The sequence below is a fragment of the Eriocheir sinensis genome, chromosome 17 (genome assembly GCF_024679095.1).
Source record: "Eriocheir sinensis breed Jianghai 21 chromosome 17, ASM2467909v1, whole genome shotgun sequence".
NCBI classification, from domain to species: domain Eukaryota; kingdom Metazoa; phylum Arthropoda; class Malacostraca; order Decapoda; family Varunidae; genus Eriocheir; species Eriocheir sinensis.
In genome coordinates, this window is record NC_066525.1 from 18614988 (window position 1) to 18633297 (window position 18310).

Consider the following 18310-nt stretch of genomic DNA (forward strand, 5'->3'; position numbering starts at 1 on the left):
AAAAAAAAAAAAAAAAAAAAAAGTGTTTCCATTGCATGTCACAGATCAGCGTACGCCATTTTGCTGCGAGTGAGACCCCGTTACCATACCAACAACGAGGCTTAGTTAAAGGACGGCCTTTATCTCCACTCTTGCAGCACTCTTGAAGCATTGGCAGTTACTGCGGCAAGAATTTCTTTTACCCTATGATTTTCAGGGTGTTGGCCCTGAGGGAGTAAGCCGTTTCAAAGGCTGTAGTTGGGACCGAAAGGGACAACTACCTCCCGAACCAAGACCAAGACCAAGACCAAGGGAGAAATCCCAGGCCACCTGTGACATCAAGACCAGGATCAAGATCATAGATACAACGAACACTGCTCTCATTCACGTGATATGCTCTCCGTATGGCAACATAAATCATCCCAAACGTAACTTTTACTAAATTTGAATTTTTCTACAAGCAGAAGACCTTTCTCAAATGCTTTGGGGTGCTTTCAACAGGTGTTTTGATAGAACTGTTGCCACTCATGCCATGGCTACTTGGTGTGACGAGTGGGAAATTTAAAAATCCCTAAAAAATTCTTCCATGACAATCCGTATAAAACCGAAACCGCACTATTGGAAACTGTACTATTTGAGGGACGACTGTGTATATATATATATATATATATATATATATATATATATATATATATATATATATATATATATATATATATATATATATATATATATATATATATATATATATATATATATATACACACACACACACACACACACACACACACACACAGTACCCTCTCGAGTTTCGCGCTGTCCGAGTTTCGCAATCCTCGAGTTTAGTGCTTTGTCCTAAATTCTTACCATTCCGACTTTCGCGCTTTACGCCCTGAGTTTCGTGTTGCTTTGACATGTATGGGTCGCGTCTACCTACCATCGGCGTCATGCGTGCTGCCTTAACCCAGCAGCAGCGGGGATCATGTTTCTTAATGTTCCCTCTAAGCGAGAAAAATGAAAAAAAATCATCCCTCACATAAACCATTACAAAATATATATCAAAGCATTTGTGATCAGATTATGTATCATATGTTTTTTGGGGTTTATATCATGGCACAAATTTGGCCCATTGCTGCTACTGGATTAAAAGGCGGAGTCCAACCATTGGGGCTATGGGCAACCACGGTTGCCTGTATGCCCAACTGGGAGCGAGTTAATTGTTGGGTGTCCGTATGAATGGGAAATGGTTGTGGGTATGAGCGTGGGAAAGTGGTACCTCACGGCTGTATGTAAACAAACAGACGACGGTAGTGGCTGAGGAGTGAGGAGCAGTGGAAGATGGCCCACCAAGAGACTCGTAAAATGGACTGGCAGAGCTGCTTTGCTTACTTCTTGATTAACAAGATAAGAGAACACCCTGTGCTGTGGAACCACAGTCCCAAAACCTTTTTCTCCAGTCTCTGAAAATTGTAGAACTCTCGGTGTTGTTTTCCTCTTTTTCTTCTTCTTTTGACCTGTAACGCATGGCAGTGACGGTGAAAAGTAATAGTGGAAAATAGCAAAAGGGCACAAAAGCAAAATCAGGGAAAGAAAAGGACAGAAAAACACCTAAGTTCAGGGTGAAGTGAATAAGTGCGCACTGCGAAGTAACTAAGTGCATGTTGTGAAGTATAAAGGTGTGGAGAAAGAGGATCTAAGAAGCGATATAAAGTGTTACAGGTCAAAAGAAGAAGGTCCACTACACTGGTGCCGTTGTAAAGGCAATACAGGTAACTCTCGATTTACGCGAGTGTTGCGTTCTTGGAGAGGTCGCGTAATTCAAAAACAATATAAATCAAACAAGTGGTAGGTTTCTGTCGAAAAATAAATACCGTAATTTTCGGCGTATAGCGCGCATTTTTTCACATAAAAAATGCCTGAAAGTTTAGCTCTGCGCGTTATACGCTGAATGTACAAATTTTTAATGATTTTTTTCTTCTTTGGGATGTTTTTAAGGGTCTGTTTTTCGTCTTATCTAATAACAACGGCAAACTTACCTTTATTATTGTAAATTAGTCCGTAGCTGTCCTATAATATGTTACCATAGAATACAGGGCGAACTAATAACTACTATACAAAGACTAAATCGGTGGAAGATCGTCCATGCCTTGCTGTTATCCCGTTTTTCCGTCGGGCGCCATTAGTATGATCTTGATGTCACAGGTGGCTTAAGATTGTATGACTAAGGAGCAGTACAAGCTACATAAAAAATCATATTAGAAAAAAATGTCCATGTGTTCATTATTAATTATTAATATTAGTGAGAATAATGGGGTGAATATGATATCAGAAACTGTACATCATGAGTCTTGTACGAGGAGTTATTTCACGCAATCCCAGCCCGGCCGCCATTTGCATTGTTTACAAACCACACAACCACACCCACACATCAAACAGCTGCATGCCGCGTGTCACCAGAACCGAGATATCCACTCGGGCACTCATTCTCAGCCTCTCTCGTGTGAGGAAGGAATGAGGGACACCATGAGGGGCTGGCTAGTATTGGTACCGGTACCGAGCAGTATGGTACCGGTACCGAGCAGTCTGGTACCAGTACCGTACCGTATTGCTGGTACCGTTAGTACCGGTACCAGCCCACCCCTATTGCTGAGTAGCATGGCAGCGTAGGTACTGTATTGTTCCTCAAGTGGCGCGCGGGAAGAACTGAGCTCAGCTGTGTGGCCGTGTGAGTCCAGTTGCGTGAGACATCTGGTGGCCACTCCACAAAATATCGCGTATAAGTGAAAAAAAACGCCTAAATTAAACATTTATTTGGATTTTGGACCCCGCGTTATTTCAAAAACGCGTAAACCAAACTCGCGTAAATCGAGAGTTACCTGTACCTCCGACACCATCACATCACATGGCAGCGACGGTCACATCCACTACACTGGCCGGAGTTGCGAGAAATATCTCCCCGCCGAAATTAGTCATTCTGCTGTCCACCACGCATGTGCGCTGTGGGGGATACACATCATTAAAAGTGTTAATTTGTCTGCTTTTGTTCTAGTTTGTCCGCTTGTAATCTTTGTGAGCGGTGAGGGAAATATGGAAACAGTAAGCAAGTTCAACCTCCCTGCGAGCTATTTTGCGGCAGCGGCAGCAGTTTACGTTCAATAGGCATTGAAAAGTCAATCATGATATTAGTGATTTAATTATTTATAACTGAGTTAGCAGATTATATCATAACACACAAAACTACCAAAAGCTACAGGTTTGTCCAACTGTACCATGGGTGACCGCTAGCGACCGTCCTTACATTAGCAGACGACACCACTTGGATCACAAACGTGTTTTCAGAACTGCCAGCCAATATTGGAAGGCAGCCGCCTTCAACTACGGCTTCAAAACGACCTGTTCTCACTTCTCATATGCTGCCTATTACCATGGTACGTATTTTGAGATAACAATGGAGTAAAGTCGAAAAAATTGTGATAACAAAGGAGTAAAGTCGAAAAAAAAAGTATTTTTTTTCCACGGGTCGGATCCAATCAGCGCGTTTTCATGGATTTCAATACCTCGAGTTTCGCGATCCTCGAGTTTAGCGCTATACCTTCGGAATGAAGCAAGTGCGAAACTCGAGGGTACTATCTATCTATCTATCTATCTATATCTATCTATCTATCTATCTATCTATCTATCTATCTATCTATCTATCTCTCTCTCTCTCTCTCTCTCTCTCTCTCTCTATATATCTATATATATATATATATATATATATATATATATATATATATATATATATATATATATATATATATATATATATATATCTATATATATATATATATATATATATATGATAGGAATAATTACCATTTGTTTGAAGCATTTTCTTAAAATTTTAACACAAATGTTTTGCTTCTGGCAACATGTTTGTGCTCCCCCAGCTGACCAGTCCCTCATTCTGTCCGTACCTCCTGAAACTTATACGTTTTCTTCTTTGTATGAACCACTATATTTCAGCGCTGTCAAACACGTGACTGAGCTTATCAGTAATAAAACTAAAGTTAGGAGTTAGGAGTGGGATGAATAATCTGTCCAGAGCATATGACAGTGTTCAAGATTTTTCAATCCACTTATATTGCATAGTTTTATCACTTTCTATGTACTCACACACTGCCATAGTTTTTTTTGTTTTTTTTTTTTTTTTTACAACAAAGGAGGCAGCTCAAGGGCACACAAAAAAAGAAAACAATAATAAAAAAAAGCCCGCTACTCGTTGCTCCTAAAGTAAAACAAAAGAGCTGGCCGAAAGGAAGATCAAATACAGGAGGAGAGGTGTCCTGATACCCTCCTCTTGAAAGAGTTCAAGTCGTAGGCAGGAGGAAATACAGATGAAGGAAGATTGTTCCAGAGTTTACCAGCGTGAGGGATGAAAGAGTGAAGATGCTGGTTAACTCTTGCATAAGGGGTTTGGACAGTATAGGGATGAGCATGAGTAGAAAGTCGAGTGCAGCGGGCCGCGGAGGGGGAGGCATGCAGTTAGCAAGTTCAGAAGAGCAGTCAGCGTGGAAATATCGATAGAAGATAGAAAGAGAGGCAACATTGCGGCGGAATTTAAGAGGTAGAAGACTATCAGTATGAGGAGGAGTGCTGATGAGACGAAGAGCCTTAGCCTCCACTCTGTCCAGAAGAGCTGTGTGAGTGGAGCCCCCCCACACATGAGATGCATACTCCATACGAGGGTGGACAAGGCCCCTGTATATGGACAGCAACTGTGCAGGGGAGAAGAACTGGCGGAGACGGTACAGAACGCCCAGCCTCGAGGAAGCTGATTTAGTAAGAGATGAGATATGAAGTTTCCAGTTGAGATTTTGAGTTAAGGATAGACCGAGGATGTTTAGTGTTGAGGAAGGTGATAGCTGGGTGTTGTCAAAGAATAGGGGATAGTTGTTTGGAAGATTGTGTCGAGTGGATAGGTGGAGAAACTGTGTTTTTGAGGCGTTGAAGGACACCAGGTTCTTCTTGCCCCAATCGGAAATAATAGTAAGGTCTGAGGCTAAGCATTCTGCAGCCTCCAGCCTTGAGTCGTTAAGTTCCTGTAGGGTGGGTCTTCTATTAAAAGAAGTTGAGTAATGCAGAGTGGAATCATCGGCGTAGGAATGGATAGGACAGTTCGTTTTGGAAAGAAGATCATCAATGAACAACAGAAAAAGAGTGGGAGATAGGACAGAACCCTGTGGGACACCACTGTTAATAGATTTAGGGGAAGAACAGTGACCGTCTACCACGGCAGAAATAGAATGGTCAGAAAGGAAACTGGAGATAAAGGTACAGAGAGAAGGATAGAAACCGTAGGAGGGTAGTTTAGAAAGCAAAGATTTGTGCCAGACCCTATCAAAAGCTTTTGATATGTCCAGCGCAATAGCAAAAGTTTCACCGAAACGGCTAAGAGAGGATGACCAAGAGTCAGTAAGAAGGCTAGGAGATCACCAGTAGAACGCCCCTTGCGGAACCCATACTGGCGATCAGATAGAAGGTCAGAAGTGGAAAGGTGCTTTTGAATCTTCCGGTTAAGGATTGATTCAAAAGCTTTAGATAGACAAGAAAGTAAAGCTATAGGACGGTAGTTTGAGGGATTGGAGCGGTCACCCTTCTTAGGCACAGGCTGTATGAAGGCATACTTCCAGCAAGAAGGAAAGGTAGATGTTGACAGGCAGAGGCGAAAGAGTTTGACCAGGCAGGGTGACAGCACGGAGGCACAGTTTTTAAGGACAATAGGAGGCACTCCATCAGGTCCATAAGCCTTCTGAGGATTGAGGCCAGAGAGGGCATAGAAAACATCATTTTGAAGAATCTTTATAACAGGCATAAAGGAGTCAGAGGGGGGATGAGTAGGAGGAATATGCCCAGAATCGTCCAGAGTGTTTTTATAAAAAGTTTGAGAGAAGAGTTCAGCCTTAGAGATAGATGAGACGGCAGTGTTGCCGTCAGGACTGAGGAGTGGAGGAAAAGATGAAGAAGTGAAGTTGGAGGAGATGTTTTTGGCTAGATGCCAGAAGTCACGGGAAGAGTTAGAGAAAGCAAGGTTTTGACATTTTCTATTAATGAAAGAATTTTTGGTTAGTCGGAGAATAGATTTGGCACGATTTCGGGCAGAAATGTAAAGTTCATAATTAGTATTAGTTTGAAGGCTCTGGTACCTTTTGTGAGCTACCTCTCTATCATTGTTATTAGAGTGAATGTGTACTATGATAACTTAGTGCAACTATGCATTTTTATGGAGTAGAAAAGAAGATTGTCTCTGGCATCCTGCCAAATACATTTTTACTAGAAGGAAGCTAACACTCTCTCTCTCTCTCTCTCTCTCTCTCTCTCTCTCTCTCTCTCTCTCTCTCTCTCTCTCTCTCTCTCTCTCTCTCTCTCTCTCTCTCTCTTAACTACATAATAAATATTCATACCTCAGTTAACAAGTTTAATTCGTTCCGGAATTTTGCTTGCATACCAAAACACTCGTAAACCAAAATGAATTTCCCCATTGAAATTAATGTAAATTCCATTAATGCGTCCCATATCTCAAAAAATATTTATATAAAAATCATTTTACATGTTATTTTATCCAGAATTAAAATAATCTTACTAAGAAATAGCAAGGATAAATAATATAAAACACAAATCAATGTGTTACGGTTGTTACGGACACTCCCGCAACTGCTAATCACCCTCGAGGTGTAGGCTTCGCACCGGGGTTTAGCAACCACAGTTTCCCTATTCTCGAGGCACCGGAACTATGTTTTACCACCAATGTGAAGCTAACTCAACGTATCATCCAAGGTGGAGGGTGAATGGGAGTCAGTCATGTCCAGGAGGGCATAGACCGCTGAGGCTCACACCCTGTTCCTGTTGTGAGCATCGTATCCACCGTTCTTGTTTTCTTCTTTGCAGCACCATCCCTTTAAGCCATCTTTCTTGGGAACATTGTTAAAGCACAAAGAACATACACTGTAGTGCTGAAAATGCTAAGATCTCTCACCATAGCATAAATGCAATCGGACACGAGTGCACGGATGTTATCTCTACGAGTTTACAATGCGGACTGAGACTAGGGTTGCCAACTTGCCACTTTTTCCTTAAAATACAGAATGACATTTGTTCCGTATTTAACTGTCTGAATGGTTAAGCATAGAAAATTCAGTATTTTAAAACTGTGTGAGTGTATTTTTTGGTGAACCACAAAACCAGTCCATAAACTTAATGTATTTCCCGCCATATAAGACGCACCAGAGTATAAGATGCACCTATAATTTGGCAAGGTCTATTTAGAAAAAATAAACTCCACATTTTCCCTGAACTTAATGTATAAGCAGTATTACATTTGGCCACCAAACCTACAATTATGACCATGATACCCTATGTTGCTTTGTGCCCTTCTCTGTGTTCAAAATATTCCACTGTTGGTTGAAGAATTACAGTGCTCTTACCCCGAGCAGCTGTGATTTTGAAATGGTAAACAAAAGGGGTGGTTGGTAGATTCACTCACTGCGCAGTGTGCAAACAGTAACTTTCGCCAAGCTACTGTGGGAACTAATCACACAGGGATCCTACGTTTGATAAGCAGTCTTGGTCTTGATCTTGACTTTCAGGGACCGTATATCTACTTTCAAGTAGAAATAGATGTTGATTAATTTCTGTCAATCATTTTATGTTTTAATATAATTATTTTAACAATGAGAAACAAAAATGCGTTTACAGTAAACACATCAGGCAGCCATGAATATCCGTTCTTTCGAACATGTATCACAGAAAACGTCAGCTGACCGGGCCGCTGCACAGCAGAAATAGCTTCAGACTAGTCCGCCCTACGGTCACCGAGCAGAGTTTTGTCAGGCAACACCCTGCTCTGCCAATATTGTTCACGTGTAATAGCCGCTTTAACCATCACCGAAAAGGTACCCAGCACACTGGTGACTGATGCGGCATGGCAGTCTTGTGTGCTTTGATTAGAGTTCACGCCGCGCCTTGGCTCCCACGTGTGGCGCATCTTCTTCTTGTGCCCGGTATGGTTTTATCGCTTCACGTGATGTCCTCCTCTCTTCTGCTTATTTACACTTTCTTTTTCTATTGCATCACACTATGCATTATTTAAATCAATCAGAATTTGTACCTTTGGCGTATACCGCGCAGAGGTAACTTTTTGGCATTTTCTTAGTGAAAAAAAGTGCACATTACATGCTGCAAAATACAGTATATTTCATTCTGGGGACATCTGGGAACTATTGTGTCAAACGGAGGTGTTTTGGGTATTGGTTTCATACCAGTAGTAATAACCCCTAGGCCTACCAAAACCTAACCATCGGCGTATAAGATGCAGGGTGATTTTTCGAATCTCTTTCTTTGAAAAAAAGTGCGTCTTATATGGCAGGAAATACGGTTTGTTTGTCAAGGGTCGTCCTGAAATATGTGTAAAATACAAGTCGCAACGCCCCTCCCCCTTCCTCCTGCCTTCACCAGCAGCGGGCAGCAGCTGTCAGTCATGGCAGACTAGAGAAATTTTAGGGTTGCCTCCTGCCACCCATTCCTTAAAATATAGATTCATTCTGTATTGGAGACTGGGATGTTGCATTCTTTATTTATTTTAGCTGAAAGTGGTAACCTTAACTGACACTCTATTCCCATTGTTTTCCACTTTGAGCACTCACATCTTGCGGCGAACAAAGGGAACCCACGCTCATGTCTTCGACTTGTACAGAAAAACACTCTAGTCCTCGTCAAAAGACCGACTTGGTCAGCTAGGCTGATGTCAGTCGATAGTCAGTCTATCGGCATCCTCCCCTCCCCTTCATGAGCCATCACCCGGCAAAGGTGTGTGGACCCTCCTCGGAGGGATGTACGTGCTTGACCCCAATGGCCTCCACATAGCCCATGTCCCCACCCTTGAGATGGTGGCAAATTAAAAAAAAAAAAAAGATTTGTACAAACTGGATGCTCGTATACCAAGTTACAGCTCATAAACCAAGGCATTTTTTGTGAATTTATTTATTTTTTGCTTGTAAATCAAAACACTCGTAAACTAGGGCACTCGTAAACCAAGGTTTGACTGTATTCCTTTGTCTTCCTCTCTTTACTGTATGAGTAAGTATTTGGTTATAAGAAACTCCCATTAATTGACATGAAAATAAAATTGAAGCTAAGAAACATAATTAAAACTTTATAATATTAGTTTTAGCTTGCTTTTGTGCAGTATCCAAATACTTTTTAATTACACCATATTTCAACTTAGGAAGATCACTAAAATCTGGCTACACTTTGTTAGAATTAAAAGTTTGGTGCACCTAATACCCATCACCAGTATGATGAATTGCCAAACTAAGTATGTAGAAGAACTGTAATTGAGATCCTTCTTCACATGTAACAATTATAGTAATAAGTAACTTTTACTTGAGTAATGATGGTCTTTCCAAATTAAACAACTGACTAAATTTGATCCATGGAACATATTGTATTTCAGTATATTTTACAGGGAATCAGAAATGGGCACGTCTAAAACCATTGTGCCTCGAAACTCTACAGACCGTATGCTATTTGCCTTCATGGTGGTTGGAATCCCATTTGGTGTGGCATGGCTTGGTGGAGTGATCATGCCACATTATCACAACACCATTGACTTCACTGTCCTGATGCACATTACTTGTGCCATCTTCATCTTGTACAACATATGCCATAATATGTTGCTGGTGATCAGGATAGATGCCAGTGGTCGAACATCATACCTTCCATCAATTCTCAAACCAGGTACGTAAAAATTTTTAGTTAAAGATTTTTATAAACAGTACTGGAGGAGCATGCAGATTAACGAGGCAGAATGAAGTACATAAGGAGAATGTGAATATGTGATGTACAGGGGCTGGATCAGAAACTAGTTTCTGGTGTCACACAGGGCTTTTTTCTTCCCACCACGTCGGCACTACCTAGGGCAACCGGCAACTCCAACTTTTCCTGGTGTGTGTCACGAACGGCCAAGGTCGGTTGCCCGTATCCACATCCACAATGTAAACAAAGCAATTGCCCTGTATCAACATGGTGTCGTCTGCTAAAGTAAGGCCGGCGTGGCTTGTGCTGCCATTACCCAAGTTATGGACTTGTTGCTGCAGTTAAATGGAAAGAAGAAACACTTGTGGGTGTGGCATGCCTGTGGTTCCTCCATGCCAGTTCTCATTGTCACCACTGTGCATGCGCGGCCAACCCACCCATCTTGACTCAACCACATAAACACATGGATCGAATAACAACACACACACACACACACACACACACACACACAAACACCCACCAGACTCCTTAGGAACCATTGCAGATGTTTCTGACAAACTGAAACGACTTCACCATTTCTTGAGTGTGTTAGAACGTATTTGATGAGTGGCTCACATGAACCAAACCTAGCTCTTGGTAAGAAGAGAGCAGTCGTCTTTAACACTGCTCTCTTCTTGCCATTGGGTACGTTTGGTTTGTATGAACCACTCACCAAATAAGTTCTAACACACTCTAGGAAATGGGGAAGCCATTTTTGTTTGTGAGAAACATCTGCCATGGTTCATGATGAGTCTGGTGTGTACATGCATATGTGTGTGTGTGTGTGTGTGTGTGTGTGTGTGTGTGTGTGTGTGTGATGTTACTCGATCCACGTGTTTATGTGGTCGGAGTCTAGATGGGTGGGTTGGCCACTCATGCGCAATGGTGACAATGAGAACTGGCACGGAGGAACCACAGACACACCACACCCACAACAGCTTCTTCCTGCCATTTAACTAATGCAACAAGTCCATAACTTGGGTAATAGCAGCACAAGCTGCGGCAGCCCTTACTTTACCAGACGACGCCATGTTGATACAGGGCAAGTGCTTTGTTTACGTTGTGGATGTGGATACGGGCAACCGACCTTGGCCATTTGTGATGCACACCAGGAAAAGTTGGATTTGCCGGTTGCCCAAGCTGCCACAAACGTGGTGGGAAGAAAAAGGGCCAGTGTGACACCAGGTTACGGACAACCAACAACTCACTCCCGGATGGGCGTACGGGCGTTGCCAGTAGCCACAATGGTTAGAGAAAAATGGCCAGTGTGACACTGCCCCAAGGCAGCGAGGCCGCTGACCAGGTGAGCACCGGCAATGACGTCATCGGACTCCCAGCGAATCACAAGCGTGTTTTCAGAGCTCAGCCAATCGTAAGGCTTCATCTGTAGCTTTAAAATGATGCATTCTCTCTTCCTGTTTTCTTCCTTTTTCCAAGGTAGGAACTTTGAGATAACAAAGGAGTAAAGGAGGAAAAAAAAGTGAGCTCCGGGGGGCAGCATGAGCCAATTATAATGGCTCCACTATAAACAGTTGCCTGAGCCATGACAGGCTCGAGGCCGACCATCAGGCCCAGATGGATAGTCTAATGGCGCCATAGCCCACATGTAAAAAAAGAAGAAAAAAACTCCACGGGTCGGAACAGATAAGCGCTTTTTCAGTGTTTTCAATGAATGCTTGCTGCTATGTACTGGCTCCTATGTACCACTGCTTTGGCTTATATGTACCGTTGTTGGGCTGCTATGTACCGGCTCCTATGTACCACTGCTTTGGCTTATATGTACCAAACAAGGCTGCTATGTACCAGATACCAAGTAGGAAGATAAAATATTTATTGTAAGAAAAAAATTAAAAACACATGATATAAAAGTAATGAAACTACATTAAAAGATAACACAAAAGCATAAACATATTAAAACTGCATACAATAATAATTAAAATTTGTCAACCAATAAAATTCAGCATACTGTACATTGACTTAATACAGGCTTAGTCCTCAGCATGATCCATCAGTTCAGCGCATTGGTTTAGAAATTCTGATGTTGTTATGGATTTGTTCTCATATTTCATCCATAGGTCATCGAGGTTAATTTGCTTTTGGATAGCATGCTTCCTTTGGTATCTATACATTTTCTTTTGTTTTACTAATTTTACAATCATAGGAATTCTACTAGATTCGTCATGTAGAATATTAATTAAGAGGTACATGTTTATAGAATTGGTTTTTGCTACCCTGTTAATTGCATGGTGCCACCCTTCTGCATCATTATTAGTCCGAACAGGGCGCTTGTAAGAGCTCCAAGAATAAGGAGGATGCATCTCGTTCCTGATCCAGATTTTTTCATAGTAGGTAATGAGATCTTGAAGTCGCTGATCAGGAAGTGGCTGGCTAGTGATATGGCGAAAAGCTGGCTCTATATGAGATGGAGGTAAGTTTGGCAGCGCCATTATCTGCCGAATGAATTGTCTTACAGCGAGTTGATGAATATAGGCATTTTGTAGACCTAGTCTCTTCACTCTGCGGTACACTGCTTGGGCCCAGTGAAACCAGCAGCCATGAAGGGAAGCCTCGGGAATGCACACTCGCACTGCTGACCTTAGTGCTCTTTCAAAATCCAAAATAACTTCAAAAACAGATGTTGACATTAAATCAGTAATTTTTCTTATGACAGCTACATAGTCCTTTTTCTTTCTTCTTGACATTAGGACAAAGCACAATGGAACCTGTTTTATAATTCCATCCTTCTTTATAAAACTGTGCACACTAAAAAGTTGAACAAAAGGGGTACGAACAATTTTAAAAGTTCTGTCCATGTACCAAACTTTAGATTTGGACAGGTGTTGCAACTGAATTGGTTTTGCAAATATGAGATGCCGTTGTCCATTTTCAAATAGATCAGCTTGAAGAAAGTCCTGTGGAACATGATCTGTGTTTAATTCAAAACTAATATCTTCAGGGTGTTTTGGACGTTGTCCTTCCCTGGCGCGATTGGTGCATCTGACTAGAGTGTTTATATTTGGTAAGGGAACATCTGAATTTTGACAGCTTGAGAGTGCTTTCTTTACTATTTCCCCAGATGATGCAAATGGAAATTCCAAAGCAGACTTTTTAACGAAAGCTCGTGTTGATGCTTTGAGTTCAGCACCAGGATCCCGAGGATGTGTGTGTTGGTGGTGTCCACTTTTGAAGTTCATTGTTCCTATTTGCTGTGAAATTGTTGCATAGCACTTTTTACCACGGTAGCTGCATATCCATGTGACTGAGACAGATGACTCTCGCTTCCTGGTGTACGTAAAACCCAAAGAATCAGCGAGGAGAGAGCTGCCTCTTCTTGTTCCACCGGAAACAATTTTGTAGGTCACAGGAGTGTCTGCAAGGATCGTTGTTGGTAACGCTTCATCATCTAATGATGTTTCTGCAGCTGGCGTGATGTCATCAATAGGAAGTGTGATGTTGAAGCCATTGGGTGTGTTGTTGATTGTTGCAGGCTGCTCTTCGACTGGGAAGGCATTAAAAGGATCATCAGCATCACCTGAAATCAGGGTAAAAAATATGAGCAAATGTACAGTGAGAGGGGGGGATGGAAAGTGAGTGGAGAAAATGAAAATAAGAGGGATAAGGGAAAACATGAGTGGGACAGGAAAGTGAGTAAGTAACAAGGTACATACATAGTAATGCAAAGGGGTACAACTAAACCTAAATGAGTACAAATGACTTCAAAATACATAAAGGAATACAGAGGAGAGAGAGAGAGAGAGAGAGAGAGAGAGAGAGAGAGAGAGAGAGAGAGAGAGAGAGAGAGAGAGAGAGTTACAAAGGAGTTACAAAGGAAGGCAAACAACAACAGAACTATGAGTCCTCACTACGGCTGTTTGTGTAGAAGAGAGAGAGAGAGAGTCTATGGGCATAAATTAGTACCCCTCCTCTCCCACCCATCCTTATCTAAATGCTCATGCAATAGAAAGCTAAGGCCCCTAACAAACAGAAAGATAATTGTACCTGAAACTTCCATCCAATAAGGACAGTCTGGGCAACACCACATGAAAACTTCACCAGCTTTCAATCGTCTGTTTATATTCCGGTACTCAGATTGTGATATTGCTGTACCACATAAGCGGTGGCGCCACTTGTTGCATCCGTCACAAATAAGGGCTTCCTGTCTAGGGCGAACACACAATCCACATCCTGAGCAAAGGAAAAGTGCTGATGCCATGGTAGTGCTGATGCCATGGTAGTATAAAAAGGATAACTGGAGTTAGGAAGTAAATACTGAGCAAGTTCACTGGAGTTTCGAAGCAAATAGTGAGCAGATCCACTGGAGTTCCTAAGTTGCCCTTTTCGAAGCAAATAATGAGCAGAGCTCTATTTGCTCTATTCTCTATTTGCGTGGCAAACAAATAAACATGGCGGGCTCGAGGCCGACCATCAGGCCCAGATGGATAGTCTACCGGCGCCATAGCCCACATGTGAAAAAAAAAAACTTGACAGGTCGGAACAGATAAGCGCTTTTTCAGTGTTTTCAATACCTTGAGTTTCGCAATCCTCGAATTTAGCACTGTACCTTCGGAACGAAGCGAGCGCGAAACTCGAGGGGGTACTGTAATATGGATTTTTTTGTGGAAATGTGGATTATTAATCTGTATATCAAAGAAATAAAGTACTGGATGATGTCACAGAAAACAAAGCCAATGACACGTGCTGTACTGGGCGATTCTGATTCCTGTAATATACTCGTGTGCATCTCCACTCTCATCGCAACACTGAATCTGTGTGAATCTCCCGCTCACAATACATGTTCCAACACAATTCCACACTCCATTATAACTTTATTCTGATAAGTCCACATCATATAGTGTGCTGTCCTTGCCCTCACCACCACCACCCACACAACCACACCCACATACGTGAAACAGCTGCATGCTGCATGTCACCAGAACGGGGTGCTTTGCATCTTGCCTAGTTATCTGTCAGAATCTCCAAGTGATAGCGAGAGTAATATACTAAACTATATTAAAGTAATATTACAATGTTTCTGTTTATGAAATAAAAATGGCAAAATATAATCTTACATGTGAAAAAAATATATCACATTAACTCGGTTATCATAGGAAATATTGTAATGACAAAACAAGTCGTATCATATTTGCCTTCTTTGTTCCAATGATATGCTTGAATACTTGCTACAGTGCATAGTTGCAGAGATGTAGAGATGAAAAGAGACTCCCACACACCTCCTGCCTGACCATGCACAGGGGGATCGCCGCACATGCCACTTTGCGCACTGAACGGGTTAAAAAAGGAAGCTGTGCAGATGAGATTTTTCTAGCCAAAACAAATATAAAGAAATACCTATAGGGTTGACTAGACAACTCAAAACTGCGTTCATCATCCTGGAGAGAGCATTGATAGGGTTAGCATTGTTAAGAATGATGTTTTCTACACCCTCTCTGGGCTCAACCCTCAGAAGGCTTATAGGCCTGATGGAGTGCCTCCTATTGTCCTTAAAAACTGTGCTTCCATGCTGACACCCTGCCTGGTCAAACTCTTTTGCCTCTGCCTGTCAACATCTACCTTTCCTTCCTGCTGGAAGTACACTTACGTACAGTCTGTGCCTAAGAAGGGTGACCGTTTCAATCACTCAAACTACCTTCCTATAGCTTTACTTTCCTGCCTTTCTAAAGCTTTTGAATCTATCAACCAGAAGATTCATAAACATCTATCCATTTCTGACCTACTATCTGATCGCCAGTATGGGTTCCGCAAGGGGCGTTCTACTGGTGATCTTCTTGCTTTCCTAACTGACTCCTGGTCATCCTCTCTTAACCATTTCGGTGAAACTTTCACTATTGCACTAGACATTTCAAAAGCATTCGACAAAGTCTGGCAAAAGTCTTTGCTTTCCAAACTACCCTCTTATGGTTTCTATCCCTCTCTCTACTTTCATTTACCTTCATCCAGCCGTTCTATCTCTGCTGTGGTAGACGGTCACTGCTCTACCCTTAACCCCTTCACTACGGCCAGGCGAAAACAGTGCCCCGCGCCGTATCCGAGATCGCCGCGCGCACCAAATTTCAAATTTCGCTCTTGAATATAACAAGTTTTCAGCCATAAACTCAACATAATCATCATGTATTATAAATGAAAACATGCAGAATTAAATGGTGCACATAAAGAACCATAAATTAATTGATAATTTTGAGATGTAAGCATAAATATAAAGATAAAATGACTCGTATATTGGCTAAATCGCGCCAGGACGCAGTATGCGCATCCTTGGATATGGTACGGGGCACACAAAGACGCAGTATACGCGTTCTCGTGTTGAAGGGGTTAAACATATCAACAGTGGTGTCCCACAGGGCTCTGTCCTATCTCCCACTCTCTGTTGTTCATTGATGATCTTCTTTCAGTAACAAACTGTCCTATCCACTCCTATGCTGATGACTCTACTCTGCATTACTCAACATCATTTAACCTCTTCACTACAGCCGGGCGAAAACAGTTCCCCACCCTGTATCCGGGCTGGCCGCATGCGCCAAATTTGAAACATCACTACTGAATATAACAAGTTTTAAACCATAAACTCAACATAATCATCATGTATTATATATCTATAAATATGCAAAGTTAAATGGTGCACATAAAGAAACAAATTATTTGATAATTTTGAGATGTAGGCATAAATATATAGAGAAATTTGCGTTATGCATAGATGACGTGTATTTGCTGAGTTGTATTTCCTTATATTAGAGAGAGGGAAGGGAAGGACACAGACGTAAGATCATGGAAAATATCCCACTGATTCACAGGCAATATGCACAGATTTGACGGAGGAAAAGGTTGAAAGGCCGTCCTTGTGGAGGTGGGTCTTGTGTGTGTGTGTGTGTGTGTGTGTGTGTGTGTGTGTGTGTGTGTGAGAGAGAGAGAGAGACAGAGCGAGGGGTGGTCAAAAGATTGACACCTCACTGATATGAAGGGAGAGAGAGAGAGAGAGAGAGAGAGAGAGAGAGCAGCCTCTCTCTCTCTCTCTCTCTCTCACACACACACACACACACACACACACACACATAGATGGGAGGGATTGAGATACAGGGAGAGGGAAATCAGCACTTTGGTCACAGTGTCAGTGGAATCAAACTGTAACTTGTTGATGCCCCTCTTCTCTCTCTCTCTCTCTCTCTCTCTCTCTCTCTCTCTCTCTCTCTCTCTCTCTCTCACACACACACACACACACACACACACACACACACACACACTGCAGGGAGGAGGTTGGAAGGAAGAAAGAAAGAAAACAGAGATAGTGAGATGGGTGTGAGAGGGAGGCAGGGAGGGGAGGCCACAGCTCCCGCACGACCCTGCGTCCCAGAGCCGAAGGGGGGGTGAGACAATGCACTAGCCAGCCACTTGGCAACTCGAGGGAAGAGGAATTCCACACACATACACACATATAATTTCTTTCTCATTATTCTCGTTATTTTCTGTTAGAATTGATTGATTGACATTGAAAGTCAAATAAGACATTGTATTATGTATGACCTACATCCTAAAAACTATCGTACACTATCCGGGAAGAAATAACTCATATGCTGGCTAAAGCGAGCCAGGACGCAGCATTCGTGTCATTGGATATGGTACAGGGCACGCAAGGATGTAGTATACGCGTCCTCATGTTGAAGGGGTTAACAGAAGACCTTCCCCACATGAATCAAGTGATTCCAGGCTGAAGGCTGCAGAACACTTGACCTCAGATCTTGTTCTTATTTCCGATTGGGGCAAAAGGAACCTGGTATCCTTTATTGCCTCAAAATGTAATATCTCCACCTATCAATGCAACACAATCTTCCAAACACCTTACCCCTATTCTTTGACAACACCCAACTGTCACCTTCTACACTAAACATCTTTAGTTTATTCTCAACTCAAAATCTTAACTGGAAACTTAGTATCTCTTCTCTCGCTAGATCAGCTTCCTCAAGGTAGGGTGTTCTATATCGTCTCCACCAGTTCTTCTCCCCCGCACAGATGCTGTTCATATACAGGGGCCTTGTCCACTCTCATATAGAGTATGCATCTAGTGGAGTCAGACGCTCTTTGTCTCATCAACTCTCCTCCTCTTACTAGCAGTTTTCTACCTCTTAAATTCCGCCACAATGTTGCGTCTCTTTCTATCTTCTATGGATATTTTCATGCCGACTGCTCTTCTGAACTTGGTAACTGCATGCCTCCCCACCTCCCATGGCCCCATTGCACTCAATTATCTACTCTAGCTTATCCCTATACTGTCCAAACCCCTTATGCAAGAGTTAACCAGCATCTCCATTCTTTCATCCCCTTCACTGGTAAACTTTGGAACAGCCTCCCTTTGTCTGTATCTCCTGTCTAAGACTTGATCTCTTTCAAGAGGAGAGTATCAGGACACCTCTCCACCTGAAATTGATCTCTCATTTGGCCACTCTTTACTTTTATCTTTTTTTAGCAGCACTTAGGCTTTTTTGTACCC

General features: G+C 42.2%; 1 protein-coding gene across 1 annotated transcript in view; it reads left to right on the forward strand.

Moving 5' to 3' along the window:
• LOC127000123 (probable palmitoyltransferase ZDHHC24) overlaps window positions 1-18310 on the forward strand; it is a gene marked incomplete at its 3' end in the record, with an annotated part of 52695 nt that overhangs the window by 22154 nt on the left and 12231 nt on the right. The window contains exon 2 of the mRNA XM_050863543.1: window positions 9482-9753. Within this exon, the coding sequence (XP_050719500.1) occupies window positions 9492-9753 (262 nt within the window). The remainder of the gene's footprint in view (window positions 1-9481; window positions 9754-18310) is intronic.